General features: G+C 44.4%; 3 protein-coding genes across 5 annotated transcripts in view; 2 read left to right on the top strand and 1 right to left on the bottom strand.

Moving 5' to 3' along the window:
• The first annotated feature begins 268 nt into the window (after window positions 1-268).
• pnpla8 (patatin-like phospholipase domain containing 8) lies at window positions 269-9172 on the top strand. The gene is made up of 10 exons (XM_030113680.1): window positions 269-341; window positions 1933-2988; window positions 3068-3217; window positions 3454-3605; window positions 3744-3838; window positions 3935-4106; window positions 4204-4261; window positions 4340-4534; window positions 8151-8346; window positions 8434-9172. The coding sequence occupies exons 2-10, from the start codon at window positions 2098-2100 to the stop codon at window positions 8706-8708; spliced, it is 2184 nt and encodes a 727-aa protein (XP_029969540.1). The 5' UTR covers window positions 269-341; window positions 1933-2097; the 3' UTR covers window positions 8709-9172.
• On the bottom strand, window positions 667-1173 carry akap14 (A-kinase anchoring protein 14). Its single transcript, XM_030114048.1, has one exon. It carries the CDS (start codon window positions 1171-1173, stop codon window positions 667-669), a length of 507 nt encoding a protein of 168 aa, XP_029969908.1.
• A 4860-nt stretch (window positions 9173-14032) lies between the features above and the next one.
• nrcama (neuronal cell adhesion molecule a) overlaps window positions 14033-20299 on the top strand; it is a 40991-nt gene continuing 34724 nt past the window's right edge. For all 3 annotated transcript variants that reach the window (XM_030114123.1, XM_030114124.1, XM_030114125.1), the window contains exon 1: window positions 14033-14288. The gene's annotated coding sequence lies outside the window, so the exon portion shown is untranslated. The remainder of the gene's footprint in view (window positions 14289-20299) is intronic.

Genomic DNA, 20299 nt, shown 5'->3' on the forward strand with positions numbered 1-20299 from the left:
GTGGTTACAAAATGTACAATTAAGATTATTTGAAGGAAAATCACTGACTTTAGCATCATTTTAATTTAATCGGCCTTATGTCAATGCATAAACTTGTAAGGTATACTGAATTTTGAGTATATGATTCTGTTTTCACTGTTCAAATGGAGTTCTGAGTCTTGTTGCACATATGTGGCGACATCTAGTGGTCAACATCAGACACTGCCCCTTGAACTCGACCTATGTCGTCACTTCCTGTCAACTTCCTGTTTATTTTATCTAACTTTGGACTCATTCATATCGGGGTTGTGCCAGGCTTACGTGGAGTGGTGATTAAAAGCAGCATTTCTGTGTTTTATCAGGTAAGAAGATGACATTTGTTTGAAATTGTGAACGCTCACCGACACTAGTATGTCCATACATTGGCGGTGTTAAACACCCGGAGTTGTTTGTTTAGCGTGTTAGCTTTCAACATCAGTACAGTGAGATTTAGCCGAATCTGTTCATCAAGTATCCGTGAATGGTTTAATTATGTGGTTGGTTTCGTTTTGTAGCTTATTTGTACCCAAAGTTACCCGGTGAGAAACGTAAAGATGACAGGGGTTTTGTGCGGTTAGCTTGTTCACTGTCGATCGAAGTGACGAGGTTATCAGTCAGAAAACAGTGAAAACAAACAAAGAGTCTTCGTTAAAAGGTCAGAGCTCCTTCGAGCAGAGTCTTGCCCTCGATCACGTCCTGCAGCCACTTCTCCCTGAAGCTGGTGCTCCCCGGCGTGTGCACCAGCCGGTTGGACTCCACCACGAAGTGAACCTGCACCGGCAGGCTCCCAGGCTTCACTTTAGACACGTCCACAGCGAAGTAAACACTGGCGGTCCCCTGGATCGGCCTCTGCGGTGTCGGGGTGCTGAATCGGGCCCTGTAATGATAGAGGGTGCAGTATTCCTCCTCGGTGGAGTAGAGGAAGTCCAGACTGAAGATCCAGCGGTCTTGGAGCTCCCATGTTTGGATGTACGAAGCGATGTGCTTCTTCCCCTCTTCCACTGTGAAGTCTTGACAGGCTGGCCAGCGGATATTCGCCTCTTTATCCGGGTGCTGATCGTCCTGCTGCCTGGTCAGGCGGTGTCTCTCCAGCACAGCTTTCACTAGATGACTTGACTCGGCTGCATAAGTCGCATCACAGGCGTCTCGATTCATTTCAGCTTCTTTTTAAACCTCAAATCGACTGAGTGAACGTCAATTTAACTCTGAAAACTGCGTCTGCTGTGTTGTTTGAGCTGTTTCTATGGTTACCAAGAGGAGAGGGAAGTCAGGTGGAGCCCTCTGTTGGCCTCGGTTTCACTTACCACACTTGAAATTACACATTTGACTCCATGTCACTCTTATCAAAACCTCAATGACCATGGTCCAGGTTGTTATCTTGTCACTGTTAAAAAAAAACAAACAAATAATGAAATGCACACTGAAGTTATCTCATCCACAACCATCTGACCACCTTCTATACATGTCTTATCAAGATCAGTGATGTGGAGATGTGGAGCCAGTGCCAGCTGGCACTGGGTGAAAGGCAAGGTAGTGGTCTGATAGGGCACAAGTCCATTAATGGCCATCACTAAAAGACAAACACACATTTTATTGTTCTCATCACTGCTGTGATTAACAAGACTTTTTACCCCACAATTTCTTTGGTTTTATAAGGAAGGGCATCTCACATAAATCCTGTGTGAAATCAAACATTTGGATCACTGCTGTAGAAGCAATGGAGTAACTGAAATGTTGATGTCTGCTATATTATGGAAAAAAAAAAGAGTCCTGCAATCTGTTGCACACTGATTTCTATTTAAGTGTTCCTTTAATTATATCATAAATATGCTTGTGTTCTATGTTCAAAATCTTGGTTTTGTTAGATGTTCCTATTCTAACTGTATCTTTCTTATTTCTGTTGCATCTTTTCAGGAGAGACTGGCCCAGCAGCAGCAATCCAAGCCTGTTTTCTTCCACTATGAACCCTAACCCACTGTAGCCCATGGCAGGAAACCTGCCAGCATGCCGGATCTCTTCACACAAACACCGAACCCTTGCTACTTTGCTTGATACAGTCAGCGCTGCACTGGCGGACAGATGTCGCGACTCAGGACCACACTGGACAGTGTCACCAAGGCAGTAGGCAGCACCGACCTCATCTCCAAGTTCTCCCGTCTGAAACCTGGCGGTGCCGCAGCGGACGGCGCAGAAAAGGCTCTGGTCAAAGCCGAGGCCGTAACTTCGAACAACAAAGCTGCAGCTTCAGCTCCTGACACGATGAAGGAAGAAGGTGGTGAAAAGAGTGGAGCTGTGGAAGAGTCGGAGAAGCCATGCCCGCAGGTTACAGAAAAACCTTTTGTTGTGACGAAGAAGTCCGGCTTGGCTTCAGCTGCAAATCTCTCCACACCAGGTTCCTCCTCCAATGTGGCAAAACAAACCATGCAGCTGTTCCACCCAACAGCTCTATCCAGCATGGATGAGACCTATAAGACCCTGTCCCATCACATCAATAGTTACTTTGGCAGCAACCCTCAGGGGGAAGATGGAAACAACAAGCAGCAGCAGAGCAGAGAAGAGGATGTTCCTCCTCCGGATCCAATTTCTTCTGCCCCTCAAAGAACAGAGCAACACATTCCTGTTTTGTCCCCAGTGGCTAAGAGCGATGGAGCACCCACTACCTCTCCTGTACCGCCCGCTCCATCAGAAAAGTCCAGTCCTGTTGGCAACGTCCCTCCTTCAGAAGCCTCTGCAAGTCAAAGCGTAGCTCAGCCAACCCCTCCTAAAAAGGGATTCACCCAGTACCTGTCCTACCCTCGACCCAGCGTTCAGGCTTTTGTCGGCAGCTACATCGCCCCTCTGGTCCCCAAGTTTAGAGGTGAGAAAGATAAAACCTCTGCGGATGAGCAGGTTGTGGACAAAGCAGCCGAGAAGGCGGAGAGTGAAGAGAACGCCGAGAAAGCCAAACAGCTGGTGATTCAAAGGGAAAAGGTGAGATGCTGAACTCAGCCAGTGACTGAATGCCGGGTTTTCTGTCTGCGTGCTTTTCATCATCTGAATTGTTGTGCAGATTACAGTCAGAGTGGGTGTGGACAACCGGACCAGAGCTCTGGTGAAACGCCTGCAGAAAGTCTCTGATGCCAAACTCCTCACTACTCGAGTTGAAGAGCTCAGCTACCATCTGCTGGAGTATCCTGAGACCCGCGGTGTGGCCATCAAAGTAAGTTTAAACTGTTTCGCGGCTTCTTTTCTTGTGTTAGGTTGAGTGCAGTGTGCACCAATATAATGGAAATGCTGCTATTTGCTCTCTTTTCCTGGTTTTATGTATCTTGTGTGATCTTTACAGCAGGTTGAGGAAACAAGATTCCATCACGAGAAAGATTTCCTCCATCCAAAAATGTTCATGAAAGTCCTAAAATGTGTTTTGTGACTGTTGATGTGTGATCTTCCTTTAAGGAGAGTGCGCTTCCCTGCCTGCTGCGACTGCGTCAGGGCAGAGACCTTCCACTTCAGGCTGCTGTGAGAGAAGCTCTGGCGCTGGTCGGCTACTCTGAACCCGTGAAAGGCCGAGGGATCCGAGTCCTGTCCATCGATGGAGGAGGAACAAGGTGCAGTTTCCCGTTAAAAAATAAATAAATAAATCCATCTAGACCAGACTGTGCTGCTGTGTGTGATGTGAGTTCATTAGTGTATATTGTACTGTAATGTCAGAAATTGTACTCGTGTTATTCTGTGTTTTGCCACAGGGGGCTGCTGGCTCTGCAAACTCTCCAGAAACTGCAGGACATGACAGGAAAAAGAATCCACCAGCTCTTCGACTACATCTGTGGCGTCAGCACAGGTATAAGATGACCTGGTTTTCTTTCACCTTGACCGTGATTTGAATCCTCATTTCTGTAATGTCCATTGACTGTAATGTGACCCGTCCTGTGTTTAGGTGCCATCCTGGCCTTCATGTTGGGGATTTTTCAGATCCCCCTGGAAGAGTGTGAGGACATGTACAGGAAGCTGGGCTCGGACGTCTTCAACCAGAACGTCATCGTCGGGACGGTGAAGATGAGCTGGAGCCACGCTTTCTATGACAGTGAAATCTGGGAAAATATTCTCAAGTCAGTCTACAAATGGATTTATATTACTTCCAACCTCTCTTTCTATTCCCATTCGAGGATGATCTGATTTGCCGGCTGTGTGTTTTCTGTCCTCTAGAGAACGGATGGGAGAAATGAGTATGATTGAGAGCGCCCGAGATCCAAACTGCCCAAAAGTAAGTCACATGTCTTATGAACTGTGCAGTGTCCAGTGGTCTGATGGATGGGTTGACGTGTCCCGTTTGATCCACCAGGTGGCGGCAGTGAGCACCATCGTGAACAGAGGCTTGCCCCTCAAGGCCTTTGTGTTCAGGAACTACAGGCTCATGCCAGGAGTGAGATCCCACTACCTCGGAGACTGCAAACACAAGATGTGGCAGGCCATCAGGGCCTCGTCTGCCGCGCCGGGATACTTCCAGGAATTTGTGCTGGGAAAAGACCTTCACCAGGTACAGTGTGGAACTGAGAGACATCAACAAGTTATATATAATTTAATCTTTACTTATAAAGCTTAGGATGTCAGATTGTAGTAGTGCAAACAGTCCAGCAGACTCACAATAGACAACTCGGTCATGTGTTGAGTGGAGTATTTGAGTCTGAGAGAGTTATTTTCATAAGATTTTACGAATAAATGCACTGTTCTAAGAGGCTGCCTTCACTGACACCGACTCTACCGCACTTGATTCTGTGTGGGTGTAGATTTGTTTCGCTCTTTCCCAGCCCACACAGCTATTAAAGCGTCCCCTAATTGGCTCATCCTCTGTCCTGGCTGTCAGGAGTCGGATGGATAGAGGAGGAGTGAATAGAGTTAGATGGAGGGAGTCCCGAGACCTGGTCTGTGCCCCTAAACATCAAAAGCTCTGTCCTCCTGTGACTTGGCTCGCCTCGCTGGGAGGGAGAGAAAGAGTTTCCACTTCCACATGAAAGAGAATGTCCAGTAGGAGGCTGTCTGTCAGGCCAGTGTGTGTCTGAAATGAGCTTTCTGTAGACCAGGGCTACTGAACCCTGGTCCTCGTGGGCTGCAATCCAGCATGTTTTAGATGTTTCCCTCTTCCAACACAGCTGATTCAAATGATCAGGCTGATAACGATCCTGATCATTTGAATCAGCTGTGTTGGAAGAGGGAAACATCTAAAACATGCTGGATTGCGGCCCACAAGGACCAGGGTTGAGTAGCCCTGCTGTAGACAGTGAGTATAAATTCATCACTGATAATTTGATTTGTTGGTTCTTGATTTACAAACTTTCAATCCTAAAACTGTTTCCGATTCACTCATTGTCGCTCTGATTAATGGCTGTATAATCATGGATGCTTGCACCAGAGACAGAGCGTAGGTCTCAGTACAGAGGGGGCGGAGCATTCTCCACAGGCCCTTATGATAATAATTTTACCATTCAAACAATCCCTCATGCTACCATCAAACAACACACTAATGCTCACTTTATTGAGCAGAGCAAACCTATATGCTTCAGAAAGCAGAATAAAGTCACAAACTAGTTCACAAACTTGTTCTGAAGAACAAATACACATACACACACACACACACACACACACACACACACACACACACACACACGCAGCCTGAGTGACAGCTGTCAATCTCAGAGCGTTCGCTGTCCATGGTGCTGAAAATTCAGATTAAAAACTCACTGGCTAAATCTGTACCATCTTTGATACAGCTTAAATATAAAATGAACACAGCTGGTCTAAAATTACACAATCTATTCAGATAGATAAAGACACAGCTATCTATATCTTTTGGAATTCACGTATATTAGAAAAAAAATAGACTCGGCGGTCTCTTATAGTTGAGAGCAACACAAGGCACATTCAAATAGCCAGGTGTTTAAGACCACAGCGTTCTGATAAAGATAAGATTTTTGAAGGTTTCACTGACTCACCAATGGCTCCGACGTTAGGTTTTGGGTAGTACCGCTAGCGGCTAGCATAGTGTTTAGCATACTGTTTAACTTCCCTCCAAAGAGTTCAGATCAAGTGCAAAAGAAAAAACTGGTTCATGCCGCACAGCCAATCAGCGCTGGCTTACAGCTCTGATGCGTTCAAGGACAGGCATAATGTAAGAATTGGCAAATTGGAGCCCACACTCATATGCCTATACCTTCTCGCACGCAGTGCACATATTATTATAATTATTTGTTTACGAGTAAATGTGAACACGTCACATAAAACGGGGCCCTATGACCTTGTGGGCCCTGGGGCGACCGCCCCCTTGCCCCCACTCTGGCTCTGCTGCAGGCTCGCACCTTTTCTCTATTGACTCACAGCAGTAGGAGGATATGATAAATGACGAGCTTTGACAAATGTAGATTGGATCAAACTAGGAGGTCTGAATAAAAATCAGGCTTTTAATGTATTTTGTAATTCTCCGCTAAGCCATCCATTAAATTGCTCAAATACATGTGGGATTAATGTGTTTTACTTTGTGCAAGTATGGCCTTTTGTCTAACTTTCATGTTGCTTTTGCTCAGACGGAGCTGCTAATGTCTTATTTCATGAGGTTTGATTATTAGGCCAGATATCTTTAGATGGTCTTTATGAGCAGCAATTACGCTCAAGGCTTCGCTTCATTTTGGTAACCTACTTAAGTGAAATTAGCTTTGTCCCTCCACCGCTCCCCTGCCATTTTCTAAAGCAAAAGCCTTAACAGAGAGCCCTGTGTTGTGTTTCACTCCATTGCTGATCATAATCAATAGTTCCAGCTGTGCTTGCCTGATCTTTAATTCTCGCAGGATATTCAAACCATTTACAACTATTTAAAACACAACTTTCACTCCTGAAAATCAAACTGACATAGACGGAGCTCCATTCCATATTTTGTCTGCACACGTGTGTTCAGAAAGTCGCCGTTACCCGTAAACAGTGCGGATGGAGACTGAGGGAGTCGTGTCTGTTGTGCTCCACATTCCTCTTGGAGCTGCAGTGTGTTTCCTCAACAGTGTGATCTCCCTTCGCCGCCCACCGGTCTCACTCCTACTCCAGTTTTCGGCAGGAGCGGTGGTATTTCACAGGAAACTTCTGCCGCTGCAACGGATCAGAACTGCACATAAATCAGCATGTAAACTGAGAAGACGGAGTTACATTCACAAAGTCTGTGCAGACGTTGAAAAATATGCAAATTTTACGTTTTGTAGCTTTAAAATATCTCCATCTATGAGTATCTGTAAACTGTCATTTCATTCTGTGGGCTCATCTTTTCTCATATAGTTGTTGTTTACCTAAGAACGAATCTAAATCAGGTCCACTGACTTAAAGTAAGACTAATTACATATATGTAATTATTAATCACCATAATTTGACTGTTCCAGGCTCACTGTGATTCAGTTAGCTAAGAGCTTGGGGTTAAAGGTCAAGCCTCCTATTTAGAGCATTTACTCTGAAGATCAATGCCACTTCTTTTGGGAGCTTATGTTTTTGACTGGAAGACCTTATAGCCCCGCTCAACCTGTTGAGACATGGAGCTAACCTTCGCCCCTGCTCCACTGGGGTAAAGATGGCGCGATACACTCGCCGTTTCTTTTAATCCCAGCCAAAAACGCTTCAGCGCTTGGACGCGGTCCACATCCAGACTTGGGGAAAGACCGAGAAACAGCCCAAGCACTAAATCGGTCCTGGCATCCATTTGTGTGATTGTCCTCTTTCTCTCAGCGCCGGCACCATTTAGGTCAGCAGCTCTTTAATGATCCCCTCTGACGTTATTTAATGTAAATGGACGCGATGTTCCTGGTGTGAGAGCAAGCAAATAAAACAACGATCAGTTAAGGTTCTAAAACTGATTTATTAGTGATGCCGAATTCATTTTTAAAACAACTGTCAGAGTCATATAGGTCCATGCTGACTTAGATCATTTCAAGGAGCTGAAAAAAAACAACTCAGCACTGAACTCCGTGTTCTCTTCTGGATAAAGAGTAAAGAGGGCTGTCCGCCAGCGTTGCACGTCTTTCCTCTGGGACGGCCACCTCGCCTCATTTGCCCCAACAGATCATCACGGATTCCTCTATATGCTCATTATTGTGTTTTTATCGTTTTGTTTTTTTGTCCTGCAGGATGGGGGACTCCTGATCAACAACCCGACAGCTCTGGCCATCCACGAGTGCAAGTGTCTGTGGCCGAACACGCCGCTGCAGTGCGTGCTGTCCCTGGGCACCGGGCGCTACGAGGCCATGGGCAAAAACGGCACGACCTACACCAGCTTGAAGACCAAGCTCACCAACGTGATCAGCAGCGCCACCGACACCGAGGGTAACACCACGCAACAAGTGTTTGACACCCAGCACGTGTCTATTTATAAAGTTTAGTTGAGCGTCGTCTCCTCCATGTTTCCGTCAGAGGTGCACACCATGCTGGACGCCCTCCTGCCGCCGGACACCTACTTCCGCTTCAACCCGTACATCACCGAGGACGTCCCGCTGAACGAGAGCCGCCGGGAGAAGCTGAACTTCCTCAAGGGCGAGGGCGAGCGCTACCTGGAGCGCAACGAGGCCAAGCTGAAGAAGGCGGCCAGCGTGCTGGGCCAGGAGAAGGGCGCCATTCAGAGACTGGCCGAGTGGGCCAAGCTCAAGGCCGACATGTACGAGGGGCTCCCCTTCGTGTCCAAGCTGTAAGTGTTAGCCTGACGACGAGAAAAGGTCATAAGGTCAGGAGATTTTAAAAGAAAATTATGAAAATGGGCACACTTGGTTAATCTTGGGGAAAGTGAAAAGCCCAAAGTTTACAAGGTCCAATCACTCATCTACCTAACACTGAAACCTGATTATTTATTCATATTAACACTATAAGTAGTGTGTTCATGTGTGACATGGAACAGAATGTGTCTGCGATGGAGACGGAATATGATTCATTTTTTGGAACATCAATGAAAGTTTTATGAAAGTGGCCAAAAGTGTTGAGTTGAGTGGATTTGAAGCGCACAAAGGCGGGAGTCTGGAAATGAAGAATAAACGCCAGCGTGATCGTTTTTCCAGGCTCGTTTTTGTTGAACTTTTATTAAGTTGAATACTTTAAGATGTAATTTAGTACGTGATTGCACAGTGAGAATTAAAACATGACTGCCTCGTTGTTATACTGTTTGAAAAAGAAAAATAAGGCACTTTGTAAGATATGATTCTTCTCCCTGCTGCTGCGGGAACAATGTAAATAATGTTTGAAGTAATTTTTCTTTTGAGTGTTCCCAGTAAAAAAACATAATCAGACAAATTGCAAAAACAATGCTGCAGACTCTTTTAGATCTAACGTGAATTTAGACTAAAGTATAAGGATATGATTCTTAAAACCTTCATTGTGCAAAGCATGCGTCTTCTAGTTGGAGCCATTCAGTGATGGAAACCCTCCCTACCTGAACTCTTTGCGAATTGAACACACTGTTTTTAAATTGTGATAATCCTGGTTTTTCCTGGAACCCATCCTTTTTCATCCTTGTTGGAATGCAAAGAATCTATAAAATGTCATGAAATAATAAAACTCAGTTGTCAAAACCTTGTCGCAGACGTTCTCCTGGCGTGTTTCTCTCTGAGGTTCAGCTCTGACGCTGATCTGTGGTCCGCCGTGTGTCACGTTTATCTGCCTTTAGATCCGGCTGTCAAAGCGCCGCTTACCACTGATCGCACAATAGAGTCGACACTGAAGAATTCCAAGCGTTTGCCTATGATGGATTGCCCTTTTTCTTAATTCCACACACTGATTTCTGCTTTGTTATTTCGATCCCATTGAAGATGTCCTGAAATTCCTCAGCGTCATTCCTCTCAGTCACACCAGTCGCCGTGAACAATCTGCTTTGCTTTTGAAGTGGCCAGAGTTGTAACTGGTTCAACCAATGTTGATCAACGTATGCCTACATATATAGATATGTAGTTCATACCTCTGCAATATGAGCTGCTTGTTGTGGCAGGAGCTGTCTGTCTCTCCACCCACTCCTCCAGCAGAATCGGATTGTGTCTTCTTATGTTGTTCCCTAGCAACCGTTATAGTTCCTTTTTCCTCATTCACAATCTTCTCAATGTATGTGTGCCCACGTTTGCCTAAAATTGTCCCGAATCTGGCAGAAGCGTGTTATATAATCGACTCTTTTGCTTGCTTAAGTGTTTTATTTATCCATTCAAATGTGTTTTTTTTTTTTTTTTTTTTTTTTGTCAGTCGGGAAATGTAATGGATCGAATGACGCTGGCCTTGTTTTGAAGCTGCTGCAGTTGGCCCATGTCTTCGTCGGCCTACCTCGTGCCAGGATGTGCCATCTTCTTATACAAACAACGCCACGGCATGTGAAGAGACTTTAATACAAGCCGTCCCGGCTTGTTTAATCACGTCTCACTTTGTTTTTAAATGCACTGCGGTAGCACGGCCTCACCCACTTGGGACACAGAGTTTCACTTTCCCACAACAACACAACCTCTGGGTTCTAGTCAACCAATAAATACGTTCATGTGGGGTTGGAAGAGTGTGAGGCCGACACAAGAATACAAAGAAAGGATGAGAGCAAGGCTGTTCAGTAAGCAGTAACTGTATGGAAATGTGTGTCTGGTGAACGTCAAAGAGACATTGTTTCACCATATTACATCCCGGCGTCAGTAAGCGGCTTTTTATGTGGTAAGGAAACATTTCTGGAGTGAGGTTTGCTCAAGAACCAGTCAGCAGCGTCCCAAAAATGTAGATCTAGAATGAAAAAACGTTAAGTTCTTTTTCTTCTGCAAATAAGTGAAGTAGAAATCCATTCAGAACTGTTTTCATCTCATTTGGTGGACCTATAGATAGAAGCTTCTACTGTTTGGGATTAGTAATAAGAACATGCTACAGGACTGTTTCACAATTTCCTGCAGTATGTCTGCAATGTCAAGGGGGGAAAAAAAAGTGTCTGTCCGTTGCTGTGTCTCAAAGAGACGCCACAACAGTTTACACAGTGGTGTGGCTCTCCGCAGATCTCTGCCAGTCGGTTAGTGGGGGGAGGAGACACACCTGCACGCACAAACACACACATCCTATTTACCCGGCATAAATGTCAGGAGAGGACTGCCTGTGCCCGTCTCTTCAGCGTCAGTCCACAGCGAGATCTGCCTAAAAGATAGTCGCGCTTAAACAAAACAATCATGTTTTAAAATCAGCTGGCTGGTGTGCAGGTCTGGTAGGTCTCTGGACGTCTTGCACACACACACGTAACAGACTGTTTTAATGCAGCGCTGATGACCTGACAAATAGAAAACTACATGAAGTGCAGTGAAAGCCGAGTTCACTTCCATGAAAAACGATTGAGACATTCCGGTCGTTAGTGGAGCTGACGGCTGCGGCGCTGCTGACAGTCCTAATGTGTGTCCGACATGCCCCGTCTGGAGATGCTTGATGTGGGATTGGTGAAGGCTGTTGGCGCACAGCTGTCAAGGCAGAATAAGGACCTGCAGGTTAATCCGCGATGCAGGTCATGATAACGCAATGTGCAGTGGAGGGTTTGACACCGGCACTGCCTTGCACGAGGGCGCACAGGCCGCTTGTCCGGTGATGACGGCTGAGAAACACCTGCCTGACATCTGACATTTGAAGTTACCCAGAACATGCACATCACATTAGTTTTAGTCACTATTAACATTCCCAGACAGCAAATTGAACTCTATGTAACAAAGATCTGTTTCTCCACCTGGGGTTCGGTGTTTCATTAAAGCCAACGATCACATAGAGGCGACTGAGTCTTCACTTGTTCTGAAGTTAGGAAACATGAGGCCATGACTCCAGTGGCAGTATCCCAGGCATGTCCTAATGCTAACATGCATGCTTCGCCTGACGAAACAGCTTCGGTCAGGACATTGGAGGGACGGATGGATTCATCTCAACAAGGTTTTTCACCCTTCAAATGTTACATATTGTTGTGACCCCTGGTTCCTTCCTCCCTTCTACTAGACCGCTTTGTACAAGCACTCGTAGCCTATTTGTCATGCCTTCCATTCCTCATCTCCTTTTTAGTCATCAGTCTGTGTATTTATTGTTAGCAAATACATAAAGACAGATCTGTGCTTGCTTCATTTATTAAATGTCTATTTATCTTTTCAAATAGATTAAGTCCGTACATCCTGATAACTCAATCCTCCGTGTCCATATTTTAACACAAATGTGTCACTTTCAAATTGGACAAAGCACCAAGGAAGATAAATTGTTCCTCAAAGGTACATTTAGGGTGAAATGCAAATGTAAGTGCTGAATTTGGCGACTTCTGATGACTTTTAGCTGGGGTTGTTTCCAGTGCCAGGTGGGAGATGGATGATTCATTGATTTTAAACTATTTTCCCTAATATCTGTGTGTATGTGCTTTAGTAAAATGATCTGTACTGTTCAATCACATCTACAAATTCCATCTTATCCATTGGTTTGGCTCATTTCTTGAAACAGAAACAACATTCTCAAAGCAACATGGACAAATCTCCAAACTACCCTTCAACTGTTCACAACAGAACAATATTTCTCATTCTTTTAATCACACTGGAAATGTCTTAGTACATGTCTTGGTATCTCAGAGCATCTTTGCAAACGATTAAGCACAGTAAGGCTAGAATTAGTATAATTTCCAAGTGAGTATATCATGTAGATCTAAACTGATTGATTGATTCTCTGTCCAATGGTTGTTCTTTCCAAAATATATCGGAATCATTTTATTTTATCAGTCACCACCTGCAAAATCATCTGTTCAACTGTCAAAAGTAGGGCTCAGACTGAGAGGTGGACGTCAGGGATATTTTAATGTTCCTCTGACTTATTACAAAACATCTAAACATTTTGACTTTCAGTGCTCACACAGTGCCAAAGGGATGAAGCATGTTGAGGGCATTGACCATTGGTTTGCAAAAGACATGTAGTTTTGCCACCTGAGTGAACTGGTTTGGAAGAGATCTGAGCTTTGACAGGTGAACCGTGGTGTTGTGCTGAACCATGCAGGTTGTTTTTGACAAGAGAACAGAAAGTGTTGAGAACGTCTGGCCTGTTTGGAGAAATGAGCCAAAGCTGTCGAAAAGGATCTTTGTATTTTGATTGCTCGGACTATTTACATAAGAAAGAAATATAGGTTTGAAACATGAGTGAACAGTTTTGTAAGAGATATGAGCTCTAGCAAGTTAACTATGGTGTTGTACTGAACTGTAAGACTGCTTGGGCAAATGATCTTAGAGTTTTGAAAATGTAACAAGAAAAGAGCCAAACTAATGGAGAAAAACTCAAATATACCTACATGAAATTTGCTTGAGCAAAAAAAAAAAAAAAAAAAAAAAGACAGAGGGAGTCCAATCATAAAAATGACTCTAAACAAATGAAAAACTGCTTATTCCCAACTAAAACACCTTCAGTTCATCAGAAATCTTACTTGGTGCCTGTCCCATGTGATTGTTTGTGTGTCCTGTTTCTGTCTGCAGTTCCCTCTGTCGCCGCTCATTTTGCAGGGGCGCTGTTGCTGCGAGCTATTTTTCTTCCTGCACCGATTTGGAAGAGACAGAAAGATCCACGGAGGAGAAAGACATCCCACTCTGACAACTTTTACTTTCTCTGACAGCAGCGTGGACGTCAAAGAAGCAATTTATGTTTCTACTTTTGTAGAAAAAACGAAGATATAGTCATTTTCATGATGCTGTGGTTCTTTAAATGTCAATAAAAACGAATACTGTTGAGAAAAAAATACTGAAATAAATTCTGTTATTTTCGGAGGGAATAGAAATACTTTTGTATGATTATGAATGAGAATGTTACTTAAACGTGGTTTTAATGAAATTTTAATTATGAAGGAGGAATATCAGATTGATAAATAATTAGGAAAGGCTCACTTTAAGCTGAGCCAGTTCATAGAAAATTATCGTTTTTTCCTCCGTGTGGGAGTGCGTCGTCTGTCGCAGAGACGATCTTCGTGGCTGCTGGTCTCTGACAGCGGGGGGGCGGGAGGGGGGAGCTGGTGCGGATTCAGAGCGGAGGATCCGTGTGGACCACAGCTTCCAGCCCGCTGTAGCAGCGGCTGAGGGGGACGGACACACCAGCCGGGCACGTTCCCTCCGACACACACACACACACACACACACATACACACACACACACACGCATACACACGTATATACACACACACACGCGCTCATTCGCATACACACCTCATCATTCCCAGCAGCATCAACACACACGCGCACACACAATATCAGGCTGGAAGGGAAGAAGCAGCCGGTCTGCAGAAATCGGTGAGTTTGAGCATTTTTATTCTTATTTTTTTTTCCTCCAGAAAACCATGGGAATTGAAACGTTCTCATTGTCTCATCTCATGTTGCACGAGAATAATGGTGCAGTGAAGGTGTCACCTCGCTGCCTTTTTTTTTATATTTACTACAGCATCACAGTGATATTTGCTGTCTGGTACCGACAGGTGCACATATCATAGCAATATGGACGCCGACTGTGGGTTTTTATTTATTATTTTATTTCTTAAACTGTGGATTGTGCAAAGAGGATGAACGGCGCGCGGACCCATTGCAGTCTGTGCGCTCGCGCGCCTGCATCTTGAGGAGCGAGCATCAAAGCGAACCGGGAGGGAGGGAGAGCGGTGTTGACGCTGGGCCGTTGAGTCGGATGGATGCGTTCCGTGTCTCCGGTGCTGCAGCGGCAGCGGCAGCGGCAGCGGGGGTTTTTGTGCTCGCCTGTGCCGCCGGCCGGCGCGTGCAGGCCCGCAGCGCTGAGCCGATTATTTGATGTCTGCCGGAGATGCTGCCAGCTGCAGCTCGGCTCCTCCGGGTATCATTTCAAGTGTTTTTTTTTTTTTTTTTTTGACTTAAAGGAGGGGTGCAGAGCCACCGAGGCCCCCGCTCATTTATCCGAGGGATGGAGATGGAGAGGGGCACAGTCCCCCCATTTCTCATTGTGATCCGAACAGATTATTGATTCTGTCATAAATAAAACACGGGCTTCCAAGGGTTATTCCTTCTGTGATAACCTTCAAACCTTCAAACTACTCCTCAATTTTGCAGTTGTTTTTTTCCACAGGGAGCCATATGTCTTTCATCATGGGCCATGAATCAAAGATAGATGAGGCTACAATATTTGGAGATTTCATTCGCTGCTAAAAATCGATTCTGTGGTGATCTTTTGTCCTGGAAAGCCAATTATCACAATAAGAAGTCAGAATTGAAGCTGAGACTGTTGTTTTATCTTGGCTTTTTTACTGCACTGTATGTTCATATTGTGCAGTGATATGTATTTTTGATCTTCAACAAAAGAAAGATTAAATAATAAACAGATTTTTGATCAGGAAGTGAATCAGCATTGACTCAACCTACTAAGTTTCAAGCAAGAGTTCCAAGCCTGCATTATTGCTCTTTTTTGCAACATATCACAGAAAAAAAAGATTAAAGATCGCCAGATTGCTTTGAAAGTTACTGTCAGCTTCAGCCCACTTCAAGTCCCATCTCTGAGTAAACTGTCTGTGCATGTTTGTTGCTTTGCTTCACGTTTAATTCCATCCCTATACAGCTTGTATCACCTGTAATTTAAACCACTGCACGTGCAGAGTTGTCCTTTCCTGTGCGGCGGTGTGTTTATTGCATGTGGGAGAGTCAGACTGCGTTTGTCTGAGTGACGCTCATCGATGTTGTTGACGATACAGAGTCCACTCGGCTGCACATGTGACTCTTAAAACAGGTGATGAATTGGAGGAATGGCCGCGGTGTTGATAAGAGTGGCACTGCGTGCCGAACGTGTGAGCGGTATCATGCAGCGTTAATATTTGCAGTCAGCATCTGCTGCTGTTGTAACACTCTGTGAGACAATCTGACATGATGCTATGTGTTCACTTTGACCCCGCGCTCCATCTAAGCCAGTGAGCTGCTTCACGTAGTTTCCCCGCTGCTCGTTTTTGTTATAGTTGCAGTGAATGAAAACTTTATTCCCGAGTTGTACTGAATCTGCATGAAAATGCTAATAGCAGCCCTGTAACCTACATTTAAGAAGTTGTAGTCAGCATTTTGTTCTGTATTCGTTTATACGTGAAGTCTGAGAAGTGAAATAAAATAGAAAATTTTAGGCAATCAGGAGAATTTGCTCTTACTTCATAGAAAATATATAATTTTTTGCATCCCTTTAATTATATTTATTTTCACAGTGGCTTGCACATAGGCGTATAATCCTGTGCAATCAGGTTTTTTTTTTGCACATGTCAGGTTACTTTGTTCTAGTTACAACAATGGGATTTGTTCGTGTGGCCCATTCATGTAAATTGTGATTGCTTCCATTCAGATCCCTGCTCACAGTGAACAAGCGGAGCTGAATGAAGTCTGATCACAGCACAGACCGCAGAGATCCAAACTGGCCAGACAGGCGTCACCAGATGGGCTTTCAGGGGCGACGGATACTTACAGTGATTTGTAATTATTTGCATGTCGCTGTTTTCAGTCCTCTGCAAAAGAATCCCACATGTGCACCGTCTTCCAATGGGAATGTTCCTCCAGGGTCCTCCAGGTGAGGAAGATGAACGGATGAATCGTGCATGCATTTTATTCAAAAAGCAGCTTTGCTAAAGAAAGTTGTGTAGCAGAATGTACATTAGATGTGCCCCACGGGTCTGCTGGGTAAATCCTTTGGTCCAATTTAAAAATGCCAGCTTGACCTTCAAGAGAACCAAGCCAATTTGCATGTGTTCTTCTCTTTTTGACCTTTATTAATTTGGACCAGGAATGGCAGATTATAGGAGCGAACACCACTTAAAACACATTTGGAAATAGTGTTGCTGTTAGTCACACCTGTGCTTTTCACATTATGAAAAGAGCTGTGATTTCAACCTGTCAAACATATTGAGTGCAACAGTAATAAAGATATTCTTTTAACATGTTACGGCTTCTTAAGTAGTGGGTACATTTCTAATACATTTAAAGATAGTAATAATGCTGCGTGGTATTTTGTTAACCAGATATTTACATGGTCGCGCTGTGGGCGTCACGGCCAGCTTCTCCCCTCCTGACACGCTGGAAGACGCGGCTTGCGTCTCCTGTGACGGCTCCCCGGACTGCCGGTGCGGAGCCAGCGCCGAGCCATTACTCACGGCAGACGCAGTGTCGTCGCCACTCTCCCCGTTCCCCCCTCATTTATCCACGGCCCATTAGGCTGGGAGTCGGGCGGCGGAGCTTAACGGCGGCTTTAGGTGCGTTCTCATTCTGCCCTCTGTCACCTTAAGTGATGGGACAATCTCCAGACGAGGGGGACGCATAATATTGCCTTCAGGCTTTTTTTTTATTTTGGAATCAGGACTGAGGACAGCTTGCTCATATTTCACATTGATTTGTGACCATGTATCAGCTTTTATTTCCTTGAACTTCTTTTGTTGTTTTAAAGGTGGATTGATGGACTGGACGTCTGGAGGGTTCACCCAATGAAATGGGAGAAAATGCAATCATTTGTACACAAAACAAAGAATTATCTTTCTCCAAACTCTGAACCAACAATTTGCTTATTTTACTCAAATAATTTGGACTTGAATAAAGTTTTGTATTCATAAGACTGCATATTAATGCTACTGTCACTAATAAACATAGACAATGTTTCACTAAGTCATTGTCCACAAAGCGTGCAGGCGCAGATGTTAATGAAATAATAACAAACGTCCCTGGATTCCGTCTCAGACTGGATTTATTAAGTCTGCGCAGACGTTCGCGCGGCCGCCGTGGAACCAAATGAAGACAATTAGCTTCACAGATCCTTCTGCTCATTTTGGGTTAATAGCACCCTGCAGCTATGATGGTGGGCTTTGGGGTGGGAGGCGCAGAGAATGCCCCCCCCCCGCTCCCTCTTTGATACAGACCTTCAGCTCATAGCTGAACACATTTGGGTGGTTGTTTTCATTAGAAGATTGAGACGTATTAAACCAGCACCATTGACTTAAGATTGATGAATGGTAAAATGGGGACAAGTTGATGTTACGCTGATAGACGTCTGAGATAACAGATGCTGTTGTCCTCTACCTTCCTTATGGGACAGATGGCTGTCTGTTTGGCTTTTTTTTTCTCCTTTTTTGGAAGAAATCGTTATTGATGGAAGATGGGCGAGCACGGTGAGGACGGAGAGTTAAACAAATCCACTTGTGTGGCGTCAAACTGAGTTCTAAGTTCAAATGATTTGTCATGGACGCGTTTAGGTCTTTACACCACCGAGATGTGTGACACAGCAAAGAGGAAACAATTGAAATATGTCACTTTAGTGAGAGTGTGATGTGCATTTTTCACCATATATGAATAAAGTACAGGGAAAGGTGACACGAGTGAAAGAGGAAGCTCAATAAAAAGAGATGAAAACAGATTAAAAGTCACAGATGACCAGCTGTGCCAAGGCACATCTGAAGTAGAGCAAGAGGCTGGAGATTATTAAAAGGAGACTTAATGTACCACTCCCGAACGGCTGGCATGCGCATAATGCCGATTCTCTCTGTGCATGTTAGCACGATCACAGTTAAATGACTAAGAAAGGTCAATAATTACACAAAACTCCAAGCTACGAGGCTCTCTTGAATGCCACCAGGGGTTCTGCTTGCAGATTGGTTGTTTCTGTGGATCAGGTGGGCAACAGATGGGACAGTGGGTGCGATCAGAGGAGTTGCCAGACTGGTAGTAGCTGTCACTTTCTGAGTGTAGAAACACATCCACGTATCAGCCGGGTTTAATGCTGTACAGTGAGCCATATGCAGACACGCTTGTTGAGCTGACTTAGGTGTGATTGTCAATGCAACAGGATGGCAAATGCTTAAACATCTGTGCTGAGACAGCTTGATGCTTTTAACTTGAGATTTGCATGAGGTAAAGAAAACTGAGGGAGGAGATCCTGCTGGTGAGGTCTCTCGGTTCTGAGTGCTCGTAGAAATTAGTAATCTCAGAAATAGGACAGGTGATCACTGGCCTTTTTAAGAAGGATTCTGAAAGCAGCGCGATTAGGAAAGAAGGTTGGAGACTACTGATATACAGTCAAATTAAAGGTATTTTCACTGCGACACTGTTTCGTGCTTGAATAGAAGCCGCTGCTTTAAGCCTGTTACCGCATGTCTTTTTCCCTTTTTCATTAAAAAGGAATGTTGAGATGTGCTTCACACTAATATTTCACTTATTTCATAGAAAAAGCAACGTTTTGGCTCTTTATAAGATGAAAAAACTACCATAAATCAAACATATTGAGGGCATATGGCACAATATGGAAAACAAAGGGGGGGTGTTGCTCACATTGGTGGCAGATTAATTCATTGTGCAGAAGGCTTAAAAATAATATAACCCCCCCAACCCCCTTTCTCCCACAATCTTTGTCACGGCTCTAAAATGATTGCTGAGGATTTAGGTCAAAGAAGCCATTAACCAGCTCTCTTTATCACTCTCAACTTCCAATTGATCTGAGGAACCAGCATCTCATGACGGGCGTCAGCCAAACCTTTACAGTATTATTCTAAATGTTTTTACAGGGTAAAATTCAACCAATCAGCTTTGACCCTTTTTTTTATTAACTGTATCCAACATTCAAAAACGGTCACACCTTTTAAAACCATCCATTACCACTTTCCAATTAGTGAAAAACTATATTTTGAGGTTAGAGTTTCACCCCGCCCCTATGGCGAGCTGAGATTAGCTCCAGTGGAAATTGTGTCTTCAGGGGTTTGCACATGACTTGTGGAGTGTGTAATTATATATTGCTGTGTGTTTTTAAGCCTTTTTTTTGCAGCCTAAAGCGAGCAATACACACACCACATGGTAAAACTGGCGTTATTTCCTACACCTTGATATATATATATATGCTTCCCTCTACAGACAGCGTGCCACTCTGGTTTTTATTGTGAAAGTTTCCACTCCGCTGCTTTTACGAGAGTGCCATCTAAAATTTCATTGCAATGACAATAAAGCTTCCTGATGTCCTCCACAGTTATAAACATTTCATTAATCACCTTAAATGTCCCCTTTTTTCTTTTTTTTACAGTCAGCTGACTGCTCATCGGGAAATATGACTTACAGTACGAATAAGTGACTTCCTTTTTGTTCTTACTCAGCATCACTGGTGCGTCTGGACGTCCGCCCGTATAAGTCAATGGCATTTCACATCAGCGACGACGACGGGGCGCGCTCTGCCACTCCTGCCTCTCGGCCTTCTTCTCTCTCTTTCACCCTTCAAACTGCTGAGCCGGCTGTTTTTGGGGATGCCCGATTCTGCGTATTGTCCCACCCGAGCGGCGCTGTGCGTC

Source organism: Salarias fasciatus, chromosome 17 (assembly GCF_902148845.1).
Source record: "Salarias fasciatus chromosome 17, fSalaFa1.1, whole genome shotgun sequence".
NCBI lineage: Eukaryota > Metazoa > Chordata > Actinopteri > Blenniiformes > Blenniidae > Salarias > Salarias fasciatus.